Raw genomic sequence first — 19,079 nt, 5'->3', positions numbered from 1 at the left:
TTCGTTGATTACGCATTGTTTTCCACCCTCGGCCACGCAGCGATCATTACATGTCATTTAACCAGTCCCAGAGGAACGTACGAGGTCCGGTCACAACATTGTTCCTTGTTGCAGCCTCCATATTCCCGTCTCCGGGATCGTACTGGAACAGTCCCAGCGCCAACCTGTACTCGAATATTGCAGCCAGCACGCACTCCATAGGGCACCATGCGGGGCCGCACTTGGGCGCGCCGCCCTTGGGCAGTTACCCGCACTACGCATGACCGGTTTCCGGGAGCAGCGCCTCGGCCGAATGGAGCCGGAAACTCACGATCTAGTTCTCAAGATGGCGGCCTAGATAGTTCATCAGGTAAATCGCAATAAGTATTGTATTATAATGTCCACTGACGCGCAAGTATTATTTGGTGCAATACGTCTCTGGGGGCAGAGCTGTGTAATAGTAAATTTGAAATGTGTAAAGAGCCCTAACACAAACCGTCGCGGCGGATACTGTGATAAAACGTTTTACGTGTTTTAAATGTTACGTTTCGACGGTCAGACGATTCAAATGTGTTTAAATGGCACTTTTAGAAGGTTTGATCGCCGAAAAATCTGTAATGTAAAGGATTCGATGCGGGTTTAAACGGGTTTTCCCGCTTGACGCGCCTCGGTTCGCGTACAGGGTGTTTATTTAAAACGTTTCAGTTTCATCTCGCTATAACCCAACATCCTGTATATTATGTAAAAAGTACGAGTACTCAAACTATAATCGATCATAAGCCAGCGGAGAAGTAATAATTACAATTTTCCTCTCGAAGACGGTGATTTTTCAGTTCCTTGTTTATATTGTTTTAATGAAAAGTATATAAATGTTTTAAACTGTAAATAATAGTCTCTGTATCATACTGGCCTAGTCACATAGCTAAGTGCTAGAACTGCTAGTTTAGGGTAATTTACTTAAGGTGGTGTAGAAATTGTATAAAACGTTTGAGGATCAAACAGGACGAGTTAAAACGGGTTTAAATTAATAGAAGAATTCACGAAAACGAGCAAAAACGTGCAATCAATATGGCCGTCGGGCGCAATGCCAGTCGTCTCACTGCCCCCAGCGGCCATATTGCTATTTATTTTGACAGATTTAAAGCCACTGCAGTTGTCACCCTTAACCTAAAAATTTCTCAAAACAATATACCGTAATAGAAGCGTAATATAGCTGAGACCTAGTCATAGCCAGTAATCCCTGAATGTTAGCCCTAAGGTTATTTTTAGATTAGACTCTTTAGCCAGGGTTACCAAAGATGGCGGCGTAGTAGCAGTGGAGAAATAAAGTAAATAAATGTTGCTGTATTTATTATATAAAAAATATAACCTACTCAAAACAACCTTTCTCCCGCGTTTTCTTCCCCTTGATTCCTTTACAGGCTCCAACGTGCCCATTTTCCACCTCTAATTATGCTCATTTAAAGTAGAAATCCGCCCTCTTCTCCACATAGACTCCAAAAGGGGGGCTGCATCACAACAACGTCGCAAATAGCTTCGATCGCAGCTGAGTTATGCTGACTGCGTCCGTCGCTCGGTGAAATCGTGCGTGAAACTTATGCCTGTCAAGCGACACGCGTCGTATAATGACGTAATAATGTATTGATACAGAACGCCACCCCCGAATGAGAAGCAACCCCGCGTTTTACGTCATAGGGATGCTGGGGGAAGATTAGTCACAAGATTCATAAATCATCCCTAAACGATGAGCATTCGTCAGGGGCTAGTGAAGAAGGCGTATTGTAAATTCTTTACTGATGTAGGATAATTCACTAATCTGTGGGTGGAATTGATCTGATTAAATCTGAGCTTGGAAATTTTCAAAATCGGGAGAATTTTTACCATTTCAAACTTCAAGTGTCGAAATCTTAAGAGCACTATACAGTCGTGTTTAAAAAACTTAAAGTAACTGTCTCCATGAGCGTTAATGAAAACGCATTCCGCTCCCCGCGTTCGCATGAACCCACCATAGGTAGTCTGGATAGTTAACTAGTACTATATTCCCTGCCAGTCCCCAGAAATCTCCAAAAAGAACCTTCTTTTTGTACCAAGTACGACTTCCCAACCCAGAAAACATTAAAAAAAATATCATTTAAGCGGCCACGAAGTCCTCACACACTGATCTAATTGAACTCTGAAGTTTCGCCATTTCTATCCAATTATATTCGTGAAGAGCTTGATTCTGTCTGATAAGATAACCGGTTGCATATTAACATTAAGGAGTGAAAAGAGCTCCTCATTGGTTTCCAAGGGGGGAATCGATCGCCGTGACGCCCAATTAGGTCACAGGATGTTCCCTATTTGCCGGAAATGCACCGTTCGCCACCTGGATAGACTCGGCTGGAATGGTAATCGCTCCGGGCTCTGTTCATGATTTTTTTCCTGGTGAATTTATGGGACTTTTGTGGCATAAAAAAATTGTTTCCGTTGAAATTTTCATTCGAGTATAAGATTATCTTGAAAAAAAAAAAAAAAAAGTCAAACGACCCTGCCAGGATTCGAACCTGGAATCTTCTGATCCGTAGTCAGACGCGTTATCCGTTGCGCCACAGGGCCTCATATTCAAGTTCTGATGCCGGCTACAAAGCCTTCAGGCTTTTGCATGAACATAACAAATAACTACACTTAAATGCCATCTATGAAGGTGTCCCGCATCTTTGCGGGACCTCTATCAGAAAATTCCGTAACCTTTGCGCCTCCCCCATAGGGGGCAACAGAGGCAGGCAATATTGTTAAAAAAAAGGCGGGAATTTATCGATTATTTGAATATCCAAAGTTTTTTAAATCCATACCTGAATGTAAAGTTTACTCCCACTCTCCTACCGGTTGCCTTGGCCACACTGGCTGGTGAATCAGCTGTTTCAGGCTCATTTTCATTTCATAATTCGTTCGTCTAGGGTTAACTATAGCAGAGAAAGGTACGTCATCGCTCGAATAAATCGATAAAGCGCACCGCTCGGTAATAATTTTTTAGTGTTCTGTTGACCTATATGTATTGGAAGTGAGTACTTGGACTTCTAGAGAAAATAATAATGAACAGTCCGCATTTAAAAAAGGGTGAGTGGGCCTTTAAGAACATTTTTAATTAAGCTGTAATTAATCTCCGCGCAAAAATAATTTGAATATGTTGGTCTGCAACAGCAGCACGGTTTTGATTTATGATTTAAAGTAAGTATGAAAATTCCGTAAAAACGCAGTATCCGAGGTGTATCGTACCTCTTCTCAGCGCAAAAACATTTTTTGAATTTATTGGTGTATGTTTATTGTGCAGTGGCGCTCCTCATGCTAATGAGAACCTAATGCTCATAATCACCTAAAAATAGACCAGTTTGTTGATCTTATATGCACTCATGGCATATGGTCACGTTGACTGTGAATTTACTAGATTTATCATTATAAGTTATTAAATTAAATTATTAAACTATTAAAATAAATTAAATTGTAAAATTGCTGAATTAAATGAAATTCTTAAGTTCCTAAATTAAATGATGAAATTGAATTTTGAAAGTAATTTCACATATCCATGTTGATGAAATTGAGGCTCGTACTTCATAATTGGCCAGTTAAAGGGCGTTTTAACAATTAACAATTTCTAGTTGCATCTTTTAGTGACATTAAATCTATAAATAACGATTATTAGATAGAAAATCGAGGTTGCCTTCAATGCCGAGGCTTATATGCATCTACTGCATGGGTACCACTTACCGCTTTGGTTACGATACAACCTCATTACGTTAACGTAAGCTCCTCGAGCACCCTATACCGATTAAATATTAGGTATATTTGATCAAAATAAACGAAGTCACATTTATTTCAGTAGGATTACCTCACTCCTGCTGCTAGCAGTGGCAGAAATGCTAAATTCTATTCATGTTTTGACCCCATTCTTTGGCGACCATACATCTTCTTGAATGATGTGGAAGTATTTCAGTTAAAAACAAATAATTGAATAATTCGTTTTCCGATTATGGCTTCCTCATTGTTAGATCATTTTATTCAAATTTGTTTTGCTGGTGTAACGTCAATATCATGTTGGTTTAAGGCCTTTTGACCTACATTGCGGTGCACAATTTCATTAAATAACATAACTAGCATTGTGAAACCAAATAAATTTTTTCCCTATATAGAAAAAGAAACCAACTTCGTGGGTTTAATTGTTGCTGCAGTACACCTACATACTTCCAGTTTAATAGTTGGCTCAATTATTGAGGAAATTTACCTTAAATTTTAGGCTCCAAAGAGCCTCCAGGCCCCACACAAGGGAAATTGCGCCTTTACAGCAACAGGTTCTGTCCTTACTCTCAAAGAGTAATATTGGTACTGGATGCAAAAAAAATTGCGTGAGTATTGTTAAAACTCCTTACGTTAAAATTAGGGTGATACAGTGGGAAAACTACAAAGTCCGTATTTAAAGACCATTGACTGATTCACTAACATGGCCGAAATAGCTCAGTTGGGAGAGCGTTAGACTGAAGATCTAAAGGTCCCTGGTTCGATCCCGGGTTTCGGCACAGTTTTTTTTAATAAATAATTTTTTCTAAATACAATTTTTTTATCTAATTCCCAGGTATGATGTAGTCAACATAAACCTCTATAGCAAACCGGACTGGTATTACGATAAAAGCCCCTTTGGCAAAGTTCCAGCCATAGAACTGGAAAACGGAGATGTCATCTATGAAAGCTTAATTATAGCCGATTATTTAGACGAAAAGTACAGGGCAAACATCTTGCACAGCAGTGATCCCCTTCAAAAGGCCAAAGACAGGCTGTTGATAGAGCAATTTAACAGGGTAAAAAAGGCGAAAATAATAATTTCTTAGTCTCCAATTACACTATCCTGCTCTAGGTGGTCAATACAATGACGAAAGTCCTTAGTAGTATTGGTAAAGTAAGTTTGGCCGACGACGAAGTGGTGGCGAATGGATTATCCAGCTTTGAAAGAGAGCTGTCCAACAGGGGAACTCTGTTCTTTGGGGGTACTAAGCCGGGAATGCTCGATTTAATGATCTGGCCCTGGTGCGAGAGGGCAGAAATCTTGAAAATATTTGGAAATGCCAATTTACTAAAAAAAGACAAATATAAAAAATTGGTAGTGTTGGTTTTTTCGGTGAAATCAAACGTTTAAATGATTTTTTTCCAGTTGGAGTGGTGTAAAAGAATGACGCATGAAGCGATCGTTAAACGCAGCATGATGGACTCAGACATGCACATCAAATATTTGCAGTCTTACAGAGCGGGCAGGCCTGACTATGACATGATTTTAGACTCTTCATTTTGAATCAAAGATACAAATTTGGTTTTGTTTCTTAATTTCTGTTTCGTTGACAGGAGTCGCACCACGCACCTAGTTTATAAATGTTATTAATTAACGCATATTGTGCCTGCATTTACGGTCAATAATTGTCGGTAGGTGCAATTATTCAATGTAACTTTTATTTAAGGGTAAAATAAGTCAAGTTGAGCGTTAAAAAATGTATTAAATCTTATTGTTATACCATCGTAATCTAACAAAAATATCTTATTTTGTAATGAAATTATAAATTAAGAAGTATGGTGATATTTAAATATATATTTATAGCCAATAGTGTGGATGAATCAGTTATTTACAATATAATTTAGATAAAATTTCAAGCAAAATCTCCCTTCCAAAGTTTGTTTTTTTTTATCAAACTGATAGCACTACTTGCACTGTTGTCAGATTTTCTTATTCATTTCAAAAGTGTCGTTAGTACTCAACAGTTGTCACTATATAACCTCAATATTGCAAAATTTTCAAATTTCATTTAAGTTTTTCTATCATAATAGTGAAATTTTGCCCGAAATAATTCAAAGTTAAAATTAAAAATGCCCAAAGTAGATTTAGAACTAAAAAAGGTAAATTCCCAATCGTCGACGTAACACCTTTGTTTATGAGCAACACTTTCAGGCGTTCTCGGAACTGCAGGAAAAGAAAATCGAAACCGAGCAAAAGCTGCGAATCTCAGCAATTCAGATAGAAGCCTTGAAAAGGGCAAAGCAACACGCTCTTATCACTGAAAGGTAATTTTCCCTATAGCTGATCGAACATTTGTGCCTAAACCTCATATGGCTTTTGTAAGAAGTTAAAAAAACACATTTAAAATCACATGTGCTTGCAGGGAAATTTCAGCGCTAGAGCCTTCTACTAGGACTTATGAGTCAGTAGGGCGAATGTTTGTGCTTACACCTAAAGAGGTGGTAGGAGAAAACATAAAGAAGAAACAGTCTAATGCTGAAGAAAAAATAAAAAATTTTGAGGGCCAAGTGCAGTATTTGGAGAATTCATTGAAAGATGCTACAAATAGCTTGAGGGAACTCGTGCAGCAAAAAAAAGAGTCTTGAATTTTCTTTTAAGTGAATTTATTTATATACATTAAGCTTTCTCTTTTTATTTTAAGTTTTTACAAGAAAGATTTGTTTAAACGAAACACACTGTTGTTATCAAAAATCAGCCTTATTTCCTAAAAAATCACAATACAGTCATGAAAAACTTTAAAACAACGAAGTTTCAAATAACAAGGGTTCTGCTTCAGGTTCCAAATCGACATTCTGAGCTTTATGCATAAGCTTAAATATGCCAGTACCGATGGGCGCTGGCATTCCCATGATAATATTTTCCGACACGCCGCTAATTTTGTCGGTCTGTCCATAGTACGCGGCGTCAAACAAATGGTCTGCAGTTTTTTCAAACTAAAAGAGAATTCTTATGACGTTTTCTATTGGAAAAACTAGTGCAGAAATAATGTATTATTGTTAACAACTCAGTATGTCTATGCACTAGTTCTGCACTAAATTTTGGATCTTACTGAGGCTAAATTGAGGACTGATTGCTTCATTTTTGAAAGCCCTTGCCTTGTGATTCCTAAAACCTCTCCTGTGTGCGTCATTTGTGCCGCGAGCAGCATTATATGCCTAAAATCCACGCTCATACCGTGATTTTCCATTACCATTTTGATTTCTGACATTATAGTTTCCCTGAAACAAGAATAGTGCGTTCTCTTAGTCATATATTGAAGCAGTTTTGACATAATAGTGAAGGATTATTCTGGTGCTTGCAAACTTACCTAGCAGCCTCTATGCCTAGAGTATGATACACTTCCATAACATTATTTGAGACGGTTTTCGAGCCATCAATCCCGTACGTGGCCATAACTTCCCTCAAATTATTCCCTTCAACACACAAATGGTAAGTGGCCTTGCCATGTTTGTCCTCTCTGGCAATGACTGCTCTGTTGACTGTGGGTAACCCCTTAAAGAACTCTATAGTACTGTCAAAGGTCTTCTTCAATTAAATATTTACCTTCACCACAACTTTGGGAATTTGGTCCTTAAGCTCGCTCAAAGCAAAGTTGAGCCTTTGAGCATTTTGACTTTTATTGGGATGCACGGTGATGATGGTGTCGCTTTCCACCACAACGTCTGAAGGCTTCAGTTTTAGTTTGGGAGTGGTTAATATGCTGCGGCACTCGAAGATGACTTACTACTTGACTTTGGCGCCCATAAACTTACCTGTAACGAATCGTCTCGGCGTTGACCTCAAGTTCCAACAACTTAATTCTTTCATAGTCAATTTGGAGCAGAAGAAATACGTCAGTTTTTGAGTAAACATCCTCAATAAACGTGGAAATCTGTGAAAAAAACCCACACTATAAAACACTATTGAACCTAAACGAGAAAAAACTACCTCTCCCAAAGTAGTCCTTTCAATTCTCCCTTTGACCCTCCTGGCAAAGGACTGGTCAGCATCATTAGTAAGTCTCGCAGTAATAATCGGCGTGCTAATAGCTTTTGTAGCATTAATTATCTCCTTGATTCTGAAATTTAAACGTTTCAAAGGTTCGACCCAATAATACACGTTAAACTAACCTGGGCACGCCCTGAGTAATGTTCATACTTGCCACACCGGCAAAATGGAATGTTTTCAAAGTCATTTGAGTGCCAGGTTCCCCAATGCTCTGAGCAGCTAGAGCTCCCACTGCAGTGCCAGGTTCAATGATAGATCTCGTGTATTTAAGACCGCAGGTTTCCAGAAAAGTTACTAATTGACTGCAAGTCAACCGTTCGATTTCTTTCACTACTTTTGCGCGGCCAAAGCGTCTCAATATTTTATCCACTTTATCTGCGATGATATCCATGAATGCACTGCAAAGCAGTTAATTGAAGGATACACTGAATTTTTAACACCACTGAAGCACCTTAGTTCGTTTCGGAAAGTTGCGCTGCACTCGTTTAAGGTTCCGCTCTCCAGGAGCGCCTTAGTAGCACGTCTGATTTGGTCGCTATTTAAAGCGATTTCGTTGCGATAGGGACATTTAGCTCGTACATGAGCTAAGACCCTCTCGAAGTCCACCGGACAATCTTTACCTTGATAAAAGGAAAAAAAAAAATCACATCGGTTTCGCTCTTGTGTTGGTGTATCTACCCTCCATGTATGTAGGGTCAAGCCCATCGCACCCATAAACCAATTGAACGATGTTTCCTTCGGCGTTTCTCACAGTTTTGTCATAGTGAACGACAAGGTCTTCGAGGGATTTCATTAAACGTCGTTGCATGTATCCGGTTTCTGCAGTCTTCACTGCGGTATCGACGAGGCCCTCTCGGCCACCCATAGTGTGGAAGAAGAATTCGGTGGGGGTGAGACCGCTATAGAAGCTGTTTTCCACGAAACCTTTAGCTTCAGGTGTTTTTGCTGGAAAATATAAGAAAACGCTGAGAGAACGATTTTGTATAGGCAAATTTCATGCTAAGGAACATCATACATAAGAAAAAAAGTACTAAATAATTCTTTATCTCCCAACACTTACAGTGGTGCCGGAAATGCGGCAAGGAACGGTCGTCAAACCCATTGGGCACTCTTTTGCCATTCAAAGCTTGTTGTCCTACACATGCTATCATCTGTGAGATATTGATAAACGAGCCTGCAATTTAACTTCTCTAGAGCTAAATTTATGGTGTTTAAATATAATCGACCTTTAGACCCTGACAGGGCCATTATAAGAGGGCTGTTAGTAGCAGGAAGCTCTGCTACACAGGCCTGACCTGCGTGCTCTCGAATCACGGACAATTCCTTCAAAATAATCGCCTCTAAAGTCTCTTCAGGAGTGCAACCTGGCTGGCACTGCAACTTGCCCTGGGCCATTTGTTTGATGTATTCGTCACACTTTTGGTACCTAAAAATCCTACTCAAAAACAAAGGAAATGTCTTAAGCAAACTGCAAAATACCCGTCACTGAGTAAATCATTTTTGCGTTTGATTAAAGCTTCGCTTGGGGTGACATCACCAATTCCTATGGAAAATCCGCTATTCATCAAGTAGTACGAAGTCATTCTAGCTGCAAATAGGGTAATTAAATTGTAAGGTAACGATGCTTGTAGAATGGATGCTTTACCAAGCCGCCACATGGCTTTAATGGCGAATTCCTTCCCGAAATCCCTGAGTATCACGTAAAAGATGTTCCCACCTTTCCCACCACTACCCAAATGACCCTTGTCTAGAGTTCCTGCTAAAAGCTGCGAGTTTCTGATTAAAACGTACGAGTCTTTGACGCACATTTCTCGGTTTTTGGTATAAGCCTTCCCTTTGGCCTCCAAATTGGCCAAAACCCCCGACTTTTTATTGGGTTTAAAAATCGTAGATATAATTTGCTTGCCTGACCATAGTCTCTTGGGCTGTAAGAAGTTTTCATAAGAATGATTACTTTGGGACAGTTTTCTGAAAAATCACCTTTATTATGCACGGAGGAGGTAAGTCAATGCTCATATTAACATCACTGCCAGCGAGAAAGGTGGCCGTTAACTGGCAAGCTTTAGCGAAGTCTATGAAGGTGTCTTTCTTACTGAGGAGATAACCGCCAGTTAAAAAATCCTGAGTGGGTGCTATGAGAAGTTCGCCGTTTTTGGGCGTCACCAGATTGCTTTTATTCTAAAGGAATCATTTGGTTCAATATTCATTGACTCCCTAAGCATACAGTATATATGCTTACCCCCATTAAAATCAATGCTTCTGCCTTTGCTTCTTCAGTTTGGGGCAAATGCAAGTTCATTTCATCGCCATCAAAATCTGCATTGTACGGATTACAAACGCACTCGTTAAATCTAAAAGTCCTGTGCTGGTGAACTTTAGCCCTATGAGCCATGATGGATAATTTATGCAAACTTGGCTGACGATTGAATAGGACCACATCGTCGTCGTGCAAATGCCTCTCAACTATATCGCCAAACTGTCAAGAAAATAATCAAAATAATCATTGGAATTAATCTCTTGATAGAAAATTTGCCTTTAGCTCCTGAGCAAGCTTTTCTCTATTGCCATACTTCAAGAACTTCTTAAAAAAAGACCCTTTTTGTTGCACATAGTTTGCCCCAGGCCACTTATCAGGTCCGTTGATGATCAACTGTCGCATCAGTCCTATGTTAGCGCGAATGACTTTCTCAGGGAAAGTTAATATTTTAGCTATTTGTAATGGAACTCCTACTTGATCGATCTCTAGGTTAGGATCCGGGGAAATTACCGTCCTCGATGAGAAATCGACTCTTTTCCCTGATAAATTGCCCCTAAATCTGCCTTGTTTACCCTTTAAACGTTGCACCAGGCCTCGCCCCGGTTTCTTTGGCTAAAATAAACAAAAAAAAAAAAAAAACATTTTCTTTTGTTAGAAATTTTGTTTTTGTTTTTTGTTGGAATTTGCAATACCATCAAATTCATAGGAACTCCTGAAAGCTCGCTATTTATATACAAGGCCGTTTGCAGCTGCAAGTGGTCCCATCCTTCTTGGTACATATTAACAGACGCACCACAGAGTTTGTATCTTTTTATCACGTCGTTAAGAAAGATGATTTCCGATTGCTTCATTGTCAAGTCATCCTCATTGCTGTAATGCAAATAATCATTTATAGGAATTTGTGAGTTATTACAGGTTACAACTTACGTTCCATCTTTTATATCTGAAACCACTGAAGGCCTAATAGTTACTGGTGGAACCAGGATTCTTGTTAGAATCAAGTCACGCGGTTGAGCTCTAATAATTAAAGATAGGTTGTATGGTTACAGTTTACAATTAAACATTATTTTCACCTTTGAGGATCCATAGCAAAAAGTGGAATATCACTCTCAGGAATTCTCTGAAAGATTTTTAACACATCTATTGGAGTTAAAATATGAGAAACACCATTTAATAAAGCAGATCGAATGTCTGGATTGGTGTCAATAGCCGACTTGAACTCTACTTCTAACTTTTCCATCAATTTCTCTTTGTCTTTCTCCCGATAAATTTCATGCACAATTTTCAACACTGTATTATTAGTACTGCCTTTTGCAGCAGTCATTTTCTTTACAAAACCATTTGTGGCCTTGCAATGAGGACATTTAACTACTTTCTTACATTTTTCAATTATCTTCTTCCTTATTGCCCTTTTAGTCATGTAACTGAGATGGGGATTGGCTAATCTGTATCTAAACTGCCCCTTCTCAGACTCATCAAGAAGCACATGAGAACACTTTTTACATATAGTTTGAAGCAGAGATATAATGCTGCGAAAGTATCCAACATGGAAGACTGGCAGTTCTAAATCAATGTAGCCATAATGGCCCACACAGTCATTAAGGTTTTTTCCACAAGTTTGGCAAGGGGAATCTTTGGAGGTTGTGCCCTGACATTTTCAGTTTATATAGAAATAATACAGTATATGGAAAATGCTAATGACTTACCAGCCTTCTATCAAGCACTCCGTAAGGTACTGGGGTTCTGCCTACATCTCGATTGTAAAGGTTATTAGCTACTACATGGATGTGGGATTGCTGTTGCATGCTTTCAGGGCTTTCCACTCCGAAACTTATGTGGGAACTGTGCAAAGACAAAAAAGGATCATAAATATCATAACACTAAACTGAAAGGAGCAGTGTTTCTGTGTGTCAGTAGAAAATAGAGGAACTTACATATGCCTGGCAACATCTTTTTCTCTAAATTGTTCCTTGGGCATGTTGTTAATTTTATTACCAATTGGGCAAAAGAAAGGCCTGTTTTCCGTAGATACAGAGCACTATTTGCCCTTTATCTTATTTAATTTACTAAATTTATGACTTTAAACCTAAACCATACAGCCCCTGTACGTGCTGAATAGAAATCAACAAATATTGAGGTTAGAAAAGGAGCCAAAGAGACTTTTTCTTTTCATTTAATATGCATTCAAAGCGTGCGACAAAGACAGAAAATGCCTTACGACCTCTAAATTACATCATGTGGTGGATAAAGGTTTTGTAATTGTGTTCAGTATAAATAATGGAGAAACATTTTTTTTAATGAAATTTTTGGGAATTAGAAAGAATAAAAATAAACACTTATTTTCGTACGATATGATTTATATTAAACATTAAAAATATAAAAGATATTTGAATAAATAGGACAGTTAAATACTCAGGAACAAAGAATAGTTTACGTTGAAAATGAAACTTAAACTTTTCTCAAAGAAAATAAATTTCCTATGCACATATACATAAATAGTATGTCAAACAAAAGTTCAAAAAGTGTAATTAAAGCAATTTTAGAGATATGGTGTCATTTTCGCATTGAGCAATACTTGAGCAAAGTTTCCTTCGCCTAATTGTCCGGAATCTCATTAACATGAACACTTTAAACGAAAATAAAAGTTTTAAACTTAATTCTAAGAATAATATAAATTCAGTCATATACAGAATATGCGATAACGCTATTGATGCTTAAAATTGTCAAAAGGATTGAGGTAGTTGATTACTAAGGAACACATTAGGTTCTCATTTTCTGACCAAAAACTAGTATTTTAGTCAGTGACGAACTAAAATATGAGATTTGTCTTTTGTTATTTTTCACTTTGTCAGAATTATAAGATGAAAATTCAATGCCCATTCTATTATTAACCATTGTTAAGATATGCATTATATCAGTGTGTACATATCGTTTTACCAGCTCTTCACACAGCACTGTAACCCAATAGGAGCCTTTCCTTTCATTTCTGAAGGCATAGTAGCCTAAAAATAACCATTTAGAGTAACCAGTTGCAACTTTTAAGGTATTTTACTTGCCTGGATAAGTGGCATAACATAATAGAAAATCTGCACATACAGGAATTTCTTGAAAAAATCCCCCATCAACTTCTGTTCTTGGAGATCGTGGGAAGATTAATTTGACGCCAGGATCCAATTTATCCCCCTGGCAGGCTTGGAAAAACATTAATTTAGGTTTTCCTAAAATTTACCAATAAATTATAACATTGGTGGCAATGTGGCATGTAAATATGTAGAAGCAATGATAACCCTATGAAAGAAGCAATAAAATGATTTTTTGAAGAGCAGTTATGTTATGAAAGCATTTTATCACCTTATACTGATAAGCACCCATGTTAACAAGCAAGAACAACATTTTTGTCAACTCTACCAGCTAAAGCAGGACATTTGTCCCCAGTGAGTTTGCTCCATATCACATCTGCAGGGTCATAGCAAGCATCTCTTGCCCACAAAAGATTTTGATCTCCATGAGTGAGCACAAATATAGCAAAGCAGTCTCTAAGTCTGTGATAGTGCTGACTTTTTACATCTAAAATAATAGCATAAATATATATTACTGCTTTGACATAATGATTATTACTTACATAAATCAATTTGTTGTCGAATCTCATGGAGTAACATATCTTTAAACATGTGCACTTCGAAACCAATTGCTTTAAAGGCAGAGCGAATTTTCTCAACATCTTTATCTGTACCAAGTCTGGGCTGTCCATTCAGTTTGGTCTCCTTCTCGTACTTTTCATGATTGAAAATAATTAAAAGACCCCGATATTGATGGTCCATTTTATAGTAGCTCAGATCAGTTAATATTGTTGGTGCAGTGGCAGATCCCTCCATTCTAAGCAAGGATTCTTCATTGTTGTTGTTATTGGTAATAGTGTCTCCGCTGAAATATTTGTCTTTATTTATACATAATTGTTTGCTGTGTTAATAAGGATGACTCATCTATTATGTGAGAAATATATGAGCAATGTTCATTGACCCATAATAATAGAAACAAACAATTGCTTATTTAACAGTTAGTTATTCTATAGAAGAATTGTACTTACACCTGCCCTACTTCGAGATTGTCTTTCAAATTGGTCTTCTTACAGAGGCTGTTTTTTAGCTTTCCCACACAAGCACCGTCGGTCTCATCCATAACTATGCGGACAAAACACTTTGTTTAAAATAATATGGCTCGTTTATTACAACTTAGTGATTACGCTCCGGCACAAATAAGATTAATGAGATTGAAATATTCGAAATTAGGGATTTAATGCGAAAATTAAAGCCAAAAAGATCAATTTTGAAAGCCGGTAACAACTCGTGACTCAAATAAGAATAAAAAAAAAAAAATAGCGGGATATTCGATTTTGACTTTAACAAAAGGAGTGATAAATGTTTTACAATTGACGTCATCGGGAGGCCTAGATGTAGATAATTTTCAATTGAAATTTATAAAAATACAAAAGAAACAATTTTTTGGATTGTTAAAAACTTCCATATCCTCCAAAACTTTTCACTAATTTAATTTAATTTTTATTTTAACTCATAGAATTTGTACTAATATTTAATTTTAATCTTTTTTAAAATTTGAATGGAATGACATCCTTGAAATTCAAAAGTAACATCTGACATATGTCACTAGTCACAAGTATTTGTCCTTTCAATTTTACGTCATCCATCGGCCTTTTTACTTGAAATATTTTCGATAAAATGGTAGGTTGCGGGCCATTCCAAAAATTTTGAAATCATCTTAGGAATTTTCATACATATTTAGTGGAAAATGGCAAGTGAAATATCTCCTTTACCATCCGACTTAAATATCTCGTGTCCAGTCATTCAGTTCACTGAAATACGGCTTGTTTACAAAAATAAAGTACCTCATACCTGTATCCAGTGTTCCTATTTTGGAATTTGAAAAACATAATAAAACTTGTGCACTTGAAAATGTTGACTTACTAAACGAATCGAGCAAAGCCTAAACTCTGAAAAATGAGAGGTAAAGTATAGACTCAGTTTCATGAATATTTAATTTGCAGACGGAAGGAACTGCTACAGTCCGAACCAGAAAGTTCATGAGCAACAGGCTGCTATGCCGCAAGCAAATGGTCGTGGACGTTCTACACCCTGGTCAACCCTCAGTCAAGAAAATTGATATCCGGGAGAAATTGGCCAAGATGTACAAAGTAAGTTAACGAACCTGCCTTATCACAGTGCAATACAATGAGGATTTTAAGGTGACCCCCGATGTAGTCTTTGTATTTGGTTTCCGAACCAATTTTGGTGGTGGCAAATCTACAGGCTTTGCCCTCATTTATGACACATTGGACTTTGCCAAGAAATTTGAACCCAAACATAGGTTGCAAAGGCACGGACTGTTTGAGAAAAAGCAGCAAACCAGGAAGCAGAGGAAAGAAAGGAAGAACAGGATGAAGAAGGTTAGAGGAACCAAGAAGAGCAAGGTTGGAGCCGCAGCCAAAAAGGTAAGCTTTATTTTTTTACTTATTCTTGATTTTTACGAATATTTTCTTTGCCCAATATTCCTTATTGCCTGAAATTTTTTTCAGGGAGGGAAATGAAATAAATTCAGGTATTTCTGAGTGTGAAAATTGAGTGCCTATTAATTTGTCTATGGTGTGATTTGCCTATTAATAATTTTCATGTAATAATCTTTAACCCTTCTATATAGTGCTAAACATTGATTGCTCTTTTAGGTCTTGGTCACATATGTAAAATTGCCTTATAGGAAAGTTGTTTTTCAAAGAAAATCTCAAATTTCTTTGATATTCACAGCCACTCTAAAATAGTAATAAGACACTGCTCTTTCATTTTGAATTACAATTGAAACTTTGAACTTGTCTTCTTCTTAATCGGCATAGAATGTTGTCAGATTTTGGAATTATGCATTGCATCAAGGAAATGTTTCTTGTTTTACATGATATGTAGAATCAATTAATAATTATTTTTTACTATTTTGACAATAGGTCAAACATAAGAATGTTATTTTATTTCACTTGCACTCTAACAATGATTTTCTTCATTTTCAGTAAAATCCTACCTGAATCCTGGTGCTTCTGGGTGTGCCTGATATTCATCTCCCATGGGAATCGTCATATATTAGGTACATAATTCATGGATTGCCGGAATTTTTATTAAATTATGTATTAATTATACTTAAGATATACTTAAAATGTATTGGAAAATTTGAGAAAATTTTCTGGTACATTTTAAGTTTTACTAAGACAACTCCAGGTTTTATTCAAACACATTCCTATCTACCACAAAAGGTGAGTACGTCATATTTCTATTTATTCATTTATATGTGTATAAACTACTTAGAAACACAAAATTTTGATTCAACCTGCCATTTATGGATACATGAAGATAGTGCACTGGAATAGTATGTTTAGTTAAAATTCAAAATTTTAATTGAACGTCGTATCACCTGAGTATTATTTGCAATGCATTTCATAAATTCCTGGGAGACCTCGCACTTGTTCTGCAGTTTTAATCCTTCTGTAAAAAGCACAATTAAAACCAGAAGTCGCGAAAATGATTCCCACTTACCTACACTTTTAGACGAAGAGCTTCCAGAAAAATAGGTATCAGACTCTAGAAATTTTAATATCTTAAATTTCTTTGGGTTCATTACACATATACCAACCTATGCTATCAGTTAAGTCCCTATTGCATTGCTTGAGCAAATCATATTGGGTCTTCGCATGATTATAAATCACGTTTTTGTCGACCCAGTCGACCATTTTTTCATAATTGGGATATCCGTTCTCATTTAGCTAAAAACAATTTGAGGAGTGTTGCCAAAGTTCAGTGTAGCTCACTTACCAACTTCATTTGCTTGAAAATGCATTGGTAATAGTCGCACTGAAAGGAGTGACAGAGTTAAGTGATGCAGGGTGAAAATTAGAAATTTTACTTGTTGGGGATTGAACGGTTCGTCCTTGTCCAATCCCAGCTTCTCCTTAGCGAAATTAAGCACGCTTTTAGTGGTGTATTGAATCCGGTCGACTACCTTCACAGTACTTCCCCAGCAAACATCTTCAGCGCCCAGAAGAATTGCTGATCTTTCGCAGGCAGATTCAGCATGCTAAATGATATCCCTAAACACCTTTGTACGTTGACCCAGTATTACTTACTTGAAAACTACACGCCAACAACACGACCAAAGCAAATATCTTCCTGTTTATGGACATAATGCTCGGAAACCTAATAAAGCATTATTGGTATCCAATAAATTGAAATATCCTGCATGGTCCTACGTTAGTACCTCTAATTAGAGGTTTTGGTATTAATCACAGGGTAATTAACCGCACAATGTTGCTCTAAAGTTTAATTAGCAGGTGCGTTTCCGGCAAGCTGGCAGAAGCAGCAATTTGTTGCTGAACGGTAGTTGTAAGCTCAACCAAGCAGTTAAACCTTCATTAAGCGGGAGTGGTGTTGATTTTTAAGGAGCAAGGAGATTCACGTTAATAAAGGATTTTATTGAAATTAAGCACTAAGAATGTACAAAGACAGCATAACTACTACGGCGATTAGCCGAAGACCCAGCCGGCCACTGTGGCCGCCGCCACGCTAATCCCTTGCTTAACTATCGTCCGTATTAATCCATCTGAGAAATTTCTGGAGGAGCTCCATTACGAATTTGGCTGCCTTGTCGAAAAATCCGGGTTTGCCTTCCTCGCCTAGGAGCTCCGCGTCGTTATTATCGAGGTCCGACTGGCGCTTTGCCCTGGCAGGGGTAGCTTTGTCATCTGGAACAATTTTCATATGCGATAAAATCATGACAATGAACAAAACCTACCAAATCCCAGTTCCTTGAGGTCGTGTAGAAGGTCCTTGTCATGGCTCAGGTACTCTGCTAAGCTCTTCTCGAGTAGTTCCGCATGGTTCGGATGAGGGGCCTGGGGCAAACAAGGAAAATTGTTAGGTACAAGTTAGCTGGTAACGGGAGGCAGTAATTGCTTACCGCTGCGCAGCTGTGGAGCACAGCTACAACCAGCACAGTAACTAGGAGAGCTACACACCATTTAGCCGCCATTGAATCTCGCTAAGGGAGCGCTAGAACTAATATGGGAATAGTTTTCAGAGGACGATAGTTTTATAGAGAAGAATCGAATTTTTCGCATTAGAATTCAAGGGCAGTGGCGGAGAGGTTTTTTTAGTAATTTTTACGCCCTCTCTTCCAAACCTCCTTCAACGGCCTCAGAGTGGAGCGGCAGACTGTCGAAATCCACTAGTTCTTTCTAAGTTCTCTTCAAAAGAAGACTTTTCAGATTTACCTCTGGGGCACTGCTCTACGGCACTGCTTTCGTGCATGCCGCCCATGACCGTGAATCGCATTAGTTATGTAATTATAAAAACAAAATCGGGAAGTAAATAGGATGATGGTTCATAGAATTAGGTGAATTAAGAATGGTTAACATGCCTTTTCCTCTCTTCCTATTGTTACGTGAGTAATTCGACAGTAATTCAGATTAGCACAGTGGATTTCCGATAACTTAGTGAATGTGCATTTTTAAAGGTACTTCTGGGTATTTGTTTAAATAAATGAAACAGTGAAAAGAGGTAGGGGCAATAAATACAACAGAGATTATCTGCCTTGAGCGAATGTGCCTGTTACAGACCGAGGCCCTGAAACTCTCAATATAGTACGTAAATGTATCATTCGTATTTTTAAGTTTTGCAAGTCTTGAAGACGGCAAGATCTAGAACCGAAACGTTAGTAGGGGTGTTCACACGAAAAAACCAACCGTAACCGCCTGAAACGTACAGAATATTTTTAAATAATGTTATAAATATTGATAATATGTCCTTATTGCTAAAAAGGACGAAACAAACACAAAAAAATGGCGAAGGTGAAGATGTTATCGTAATGTTGATCCAGAAAACAGAGCCCGGTACAGGAAATTAAATTTTCTTTCTGTGTTAAAAAAATATGTCGTTAATTGCACCAAAGCTGTTACACCCTTCCTTTGAAACCAGATGAATATGCATCTTGCAT

The 19,079-nt window shown here is 37.7% G+C and overlaps 8 protein-coding genes and 2 non-coding genes across 15 annotated transcripts in view; 5 read left to right on the top strand and 5 right to left on the bottom strand.

The window, feature by feature from the left end:
* Ets65A (DNA-binding protein D-ETS-3) overlaps positions 1-1,363 on the top strand; it is a 29,689-nt gene extending 28,326 nt beyond the window's left edge. For both annotated transcript variants that reach the window (XM_066291861.1, XM_066291860.1), the window contains exon 10: positions 115-1,363. In XM_066291861.1, coding sequence (XP_066147958.1) covers positions 115-263 — 149 coding nt within the window. In that variant the 3' untranslated portion in view covers positions 264-1,363. The remainder of the gene's footprint in view (positions 1-114) is intronic.
* Positions 1,364-2,501: 1,138 nt separating this feature from the next.
* TRNAR-ACG (transfer RNA arginine (anticodon ACG)) lies at positions 2,502-2,574 on the bottom strand. The gene has a single exon. It is a non-coding gene; the product is annotated as a tRNA-Arg (tRNA).
* Positions 2,575-2,799: 225 nt separating this feature from the next.
* Positions 2,800-5,602, top strand: LOC136344354 (pyrimidodiazepine synthase-like). Its single transcript, XM_066291722.1, has 6 exons — positions 2,800-2,936; positions 2,993-3,075; positions 4,250-4,358; positions 4,586-4,808; positions 4,865-5,107; positions 5,159-5,602. The coding sequence occupies exons 2-6, from the start codon at positions 3,051-3,053 to the stop codon at positions 5,294-5,296; spliced, it is 738 nt and encodes a 245-aa protein (XP_066147819.1). The 5' UTR covers positions 2,800-2,936; positions 2,993-3,050; the 3' UTR covers positions 5,297-5,602.
* Positions 4,457-4,529, top strand: TRNAF-GAA (transfer RNA phenylalanine (anticodon GAA)). Its single transcript has one exon. It is a non-coding gene; the product is annotated as a tRNA-Phe (tRNA).
* A 151-nt stretch (positions 5,603-5,753) lies between the features above and the next one.
* On the top strand, positions 5,754-6,464 carry Pfdn1 (prefoldin 1). The gene is made up of 3 exons (XM_066291723.1): positions 5,754-5,892; positions 5,945-6,057; positions 6,156-6,464. The coding sequence occupies exons 1-3, from the start codon at positions 5,863-5,865 to the stop codon at positions 6,376-6,378; spliced, it is 366 nt and encodes a 121-aa protein (XP_066147820.1). The 5' UTR covers positions 5,754-5,862; the 3' UTR covers positions 6,379-6,464.
* Positions 6,465-6,522: 58 nt separating this feature from the next.
* On the bottom strand, positions 6,523-12,175 carry Polr3A (RNA polymerase III subunit A). The gene is made up of 21 exons (XM_066291721.1): positions 11,972-12,175; positions 11,744-11,879; positions 11,111-11,685; positions 10,965-11,054; positions 10,730-10,907; positions 10,314-10,649; positions 10,020-10,256; positions 9,761-9,958; positions 9,426-9,705; positions 9,260-9,368; positions 9,007-9,206; positions 8,841-8,954; positions 8,459-8,725; positions 8,232-8,400; positions 7,903-8,178; positions 7,721-7,850; positions 7,546-7,664; positions 7,337-7,493; positions 7,101-7,285; positions 6,843-7,011; positions 6,523-6,726 (listed from the first exon to the last, which is right to left on the bottom strand). Exons 1-21 carry the CDS (start codon positions 12,013-12,015, stop codon positions 6,529-6,531), a joined length of 4,167 nt encoding a protein of 1,388 aa, XP_066147818.1. The 5' UTR covers positions 12,016-12,175; the 3' UTR covers positions 6,523-6,528.
* Positions 12,176-12,373: 198 nt separating this feature from the next.
* Positions 12,374-14,407, bottom strand: LOC136344456 (caspase-1-like). Of its 2 annotated transcripts, none has more exons than XM_066291934.1 (5): positions 14,125-14,407; positions 13,660-13,961; positions 13,446-13,604; positions 13,094-13,255; positions 12,374-13,039 (listed from the first exon to the last, which is right to left on the bottom strand). In XM_066291934.1, exons 1-5 carry the CDS (start codon positions 14,214-14,216, stop codon positions 12,798-12,800), a joined length of 957 nt encoding a protein of 318 aa, XP_066148031.1. In that variant the 5' UTR covers positions 14,217-14,407; the 3' UTR covers positions 12,374-12,797. The 2 variants fall into 2 exon arrangements, with proteins under 2 accessions (XP_066148031.1, XP_066148032.1); XM_066291935.1 differs by having other exon boundaries at positions 13,094-13,228.
* Positions 14,408-14,674: 267 nt separating this feature from the next.
* RpS24 (ribosomal protein S24) lies at positions 14,675-16,306 on the top strand. 3 transcript variants are annotated; one of them, XM_066291866.1, is made up of 5 exons: positions 14,675-14,776; positions 15,100-15,246; positions 15,298-15,543; positions 15,628-15,650; positions 16,108-16,306. In XM_066291866.1, exons 1-4 carry the CDS (start codon positions 14,774-14,776, stop codon positions 15,637-15,639), a joined length of 408 nt encoding a protein of 135 aa, XP_066147963.1. In that variant the 5' UTR covers positions 14,675-14,773; the 3' UTR covers positions 15,640-15,650; positions 16,108-16,306. The 3 variants fall into 3 exon arrangements, with proteins under 3 accessions (XP_066147963.1, XP_066147965.1, XP_066147964.1); XM_066291867.1 differs by having other exon boundaries at positions 14,710-14,846; XM_066291868.1 differs by lacking the exon at positions 15,628-15,650.
* A 46-nt stretch (positions 16,307-16,352) lies between these two features.
* On the bottom strand, positions 16,353-17,411 carry LOC136344412 (uncharacterized). Of its 2 annotated transcripts, XM_066291865.1 has the most exons (7): positions 17,215-17,411; positions 16,995-17,165; positions 16,904-16,942; positions 16,725-16,854; positions 16,628-16,672; positions 16,506-16,576; positions 16,353-16,452 (listed from the first exon to the last, which is right to left on the bottom strand). In XM_066291865.1, exons 1-7 carry the CDS (start codon positions 17,269-17,271, stop codon positions 16,429-16,431), a joined length of 537 nt encoding a protein of 178 aa, XP_066147962.1. In that variant the 5' UTR covers positions 17,272-17,411; the 3' UTR covers positions 16,353-16,428. The 2 variants fall into 2 exon arrangements, with proteins under 2 accessions (XP_066147962.1, XP_066147961.1); XM_066291864.1 differs by having other exon boundaries at positions 16,353-16,576.
* Positions 17,412-17,538: 127 nt separating this feature from the next.
* Positions 17,539-18,183, bottom strand: LOC136344414 (uncharacterized). Its single transcript, XM_066291869.1, has 3 exons — positions 18,045-18,183; positions 17,880-17,979; positions 17,539-17,829 (listed from the first exon to the last, which is right to left on the bottom strand). The coding sequence occupies exons 1-3, from the start codon at positions 18,114-18,116 to the stop codon at positions 17,663-17,665; spliced, it is 339 nt and encodes a 112-aa protein (XP_066147966.1). The 5' UTR covers positions 18,117-18,183; the 3' UTR covers positions 17,539-17,662.
* Between the last annotated feature and the right edge of the window lie 896 nt (positions 18,184-19,079).

This window comes from Euwallacea fornicatus, chromosome 17, assembly GCF_040115645.1.
Source record: "Euwallacea fornicatus isolate EFF26 chromosome 17, ASM4011564v1, whole genome shotgun sequence".
NCBI classification, from domain to species: domain Eukaryota; kingdom Metazoa; phylum Arthropoda; class Insecta; order Coleoptera; family Curculionidae; genus Euwallacea; species Euwallacea fornicatus.
Note: the sequence above shows the minus strand (reverse complement) of the source record. Positions and strands in the feature narration are given on the sequence as shown.

Coding starts and splice junctions, on each gene's coding strand:
- LOC136344456 (XM_066291934.1), bottom strand. CDS start 14,216: ATGGATGAGACCGACGGTGCTTGTGTGGGAAAGCTAAAAAACAGCCTC. Junction 13,605..13,659: donor TCGACAACAAATTGATTTAT/GTAAGTAATAAT, acceptor CTATTATTTTAG/ATGTAAAAAGTCAGCACTAT. Junction 13,040..13,093: donor ATGTTATGCCACTTATCCAG/GCAAGTAAAATA, acceptor GGTTATTTTTAG/GCTACTATGCCTTCAGAAAT.
- Pfdn1 (XM_066291723.1), top strand. CDS start 5,863: ATGCCCAAAGTAGATTTAGAACTAAAAAAG. Junction 5,893..5,944: donor TAGATTTAGAACTAAAAAAG/GTAAATTCCCAA, acceptor CAACACTTTCAG/GCGTTCTCGGAACTGCAGGA. Junction 6,058..6,155: donor CACGCTCTTATCACTGAAAG/GTAATTTTCCCT, acceptor ATGTGCTTGCAG/GGAAATTTCAGCGCTAGAGC.
- LOC136344412 (XM_066291864.1), bottom strand. CDS start 17,271: ATGTCCATAAACAGGAAGATATTTGCTTTGGTCGTGTTGTTGGCGTGT. Junction 16,855..16,903: donor TTTTCAAGCAAATGAAGTTG/GTAAGTGAGCTA, acceptor AATTGTTTTTAG/CTAAATGAGAACGGATATCC. Junction 16,673..16,724: donor GGACTTAACTGATAGCATAG/GTTGGTATATGT, acceptor TAAAATTTCTAG/AGTCTGATACCTATTTTTCT.
- LOC136344414 (XM_066291869.1), bottom strand. CDS start 18,116: ATGGCGGCTAAATGGTGTGTAGCTCTCCTAGTTACTGTGCTGGTTGTA. Junction 17,980..18,044: donor TGCTCCACAGCTGCGCAGCG/GTAAGCAATTAC, acceptor TGTTTGCCCCAG/GCCCCTCATCCGAACCATGC. Junction 17,830..17,879: donor CCTCAAGGAACTGGGATTTG/GTAGGTTTTGTT, acceptor AAATTGTTCCAG/ATGACAAAGCTACCCCTGCC.
- LOC136344354 (XM_066291722.1), top strand. CDS start 3,051: ATGAACAGTCCGCATTTAAAAAAGG. Junction 3,076..4,249: donor CAGTCCGCATTTAAAAAAGG/GTGAGTGGGCCT, acceptor CTTAAATTTTAG/GCTCCAAAGAGCCTCCAGGC. Junction 4,359..4,585: donor CTGGATGCAAAAAAAATTGC/GTGAGTATTGTT, acceptor TCTAATTCCCAG/GTATGATGTAGTCAACATAA.
- RpS24 (XM_066291866.1), top strand. Junction 15,247..15,297: donor AATTGGCCAAGATGTACAAA/GTAAGTTAACGA, acceptor GAGGATTTTAAG/GTGACCCCCGATGTAGTCTT.
- Polr3A (XM_066291721.1), bottom strand. CDS start 12,015: ATGCCCAAGGAACAATTTAGAGAAAAAGATGTTGCCAGGCATAT. Junction 9,959..10,019: donor AAGCATTGATTTTAATGGGG/GTAAGCATATAT, acceptor TGATTCCTTTAG/AATAAAAGCAATCTGGTGAC. Junction 7,851..7,902: donor ATTACTCAGGGCGTGCCCAG/GTTAGTTTAACG, acceptor TTTAAATTTCAG/AATCAAGGAGATAATTAATG.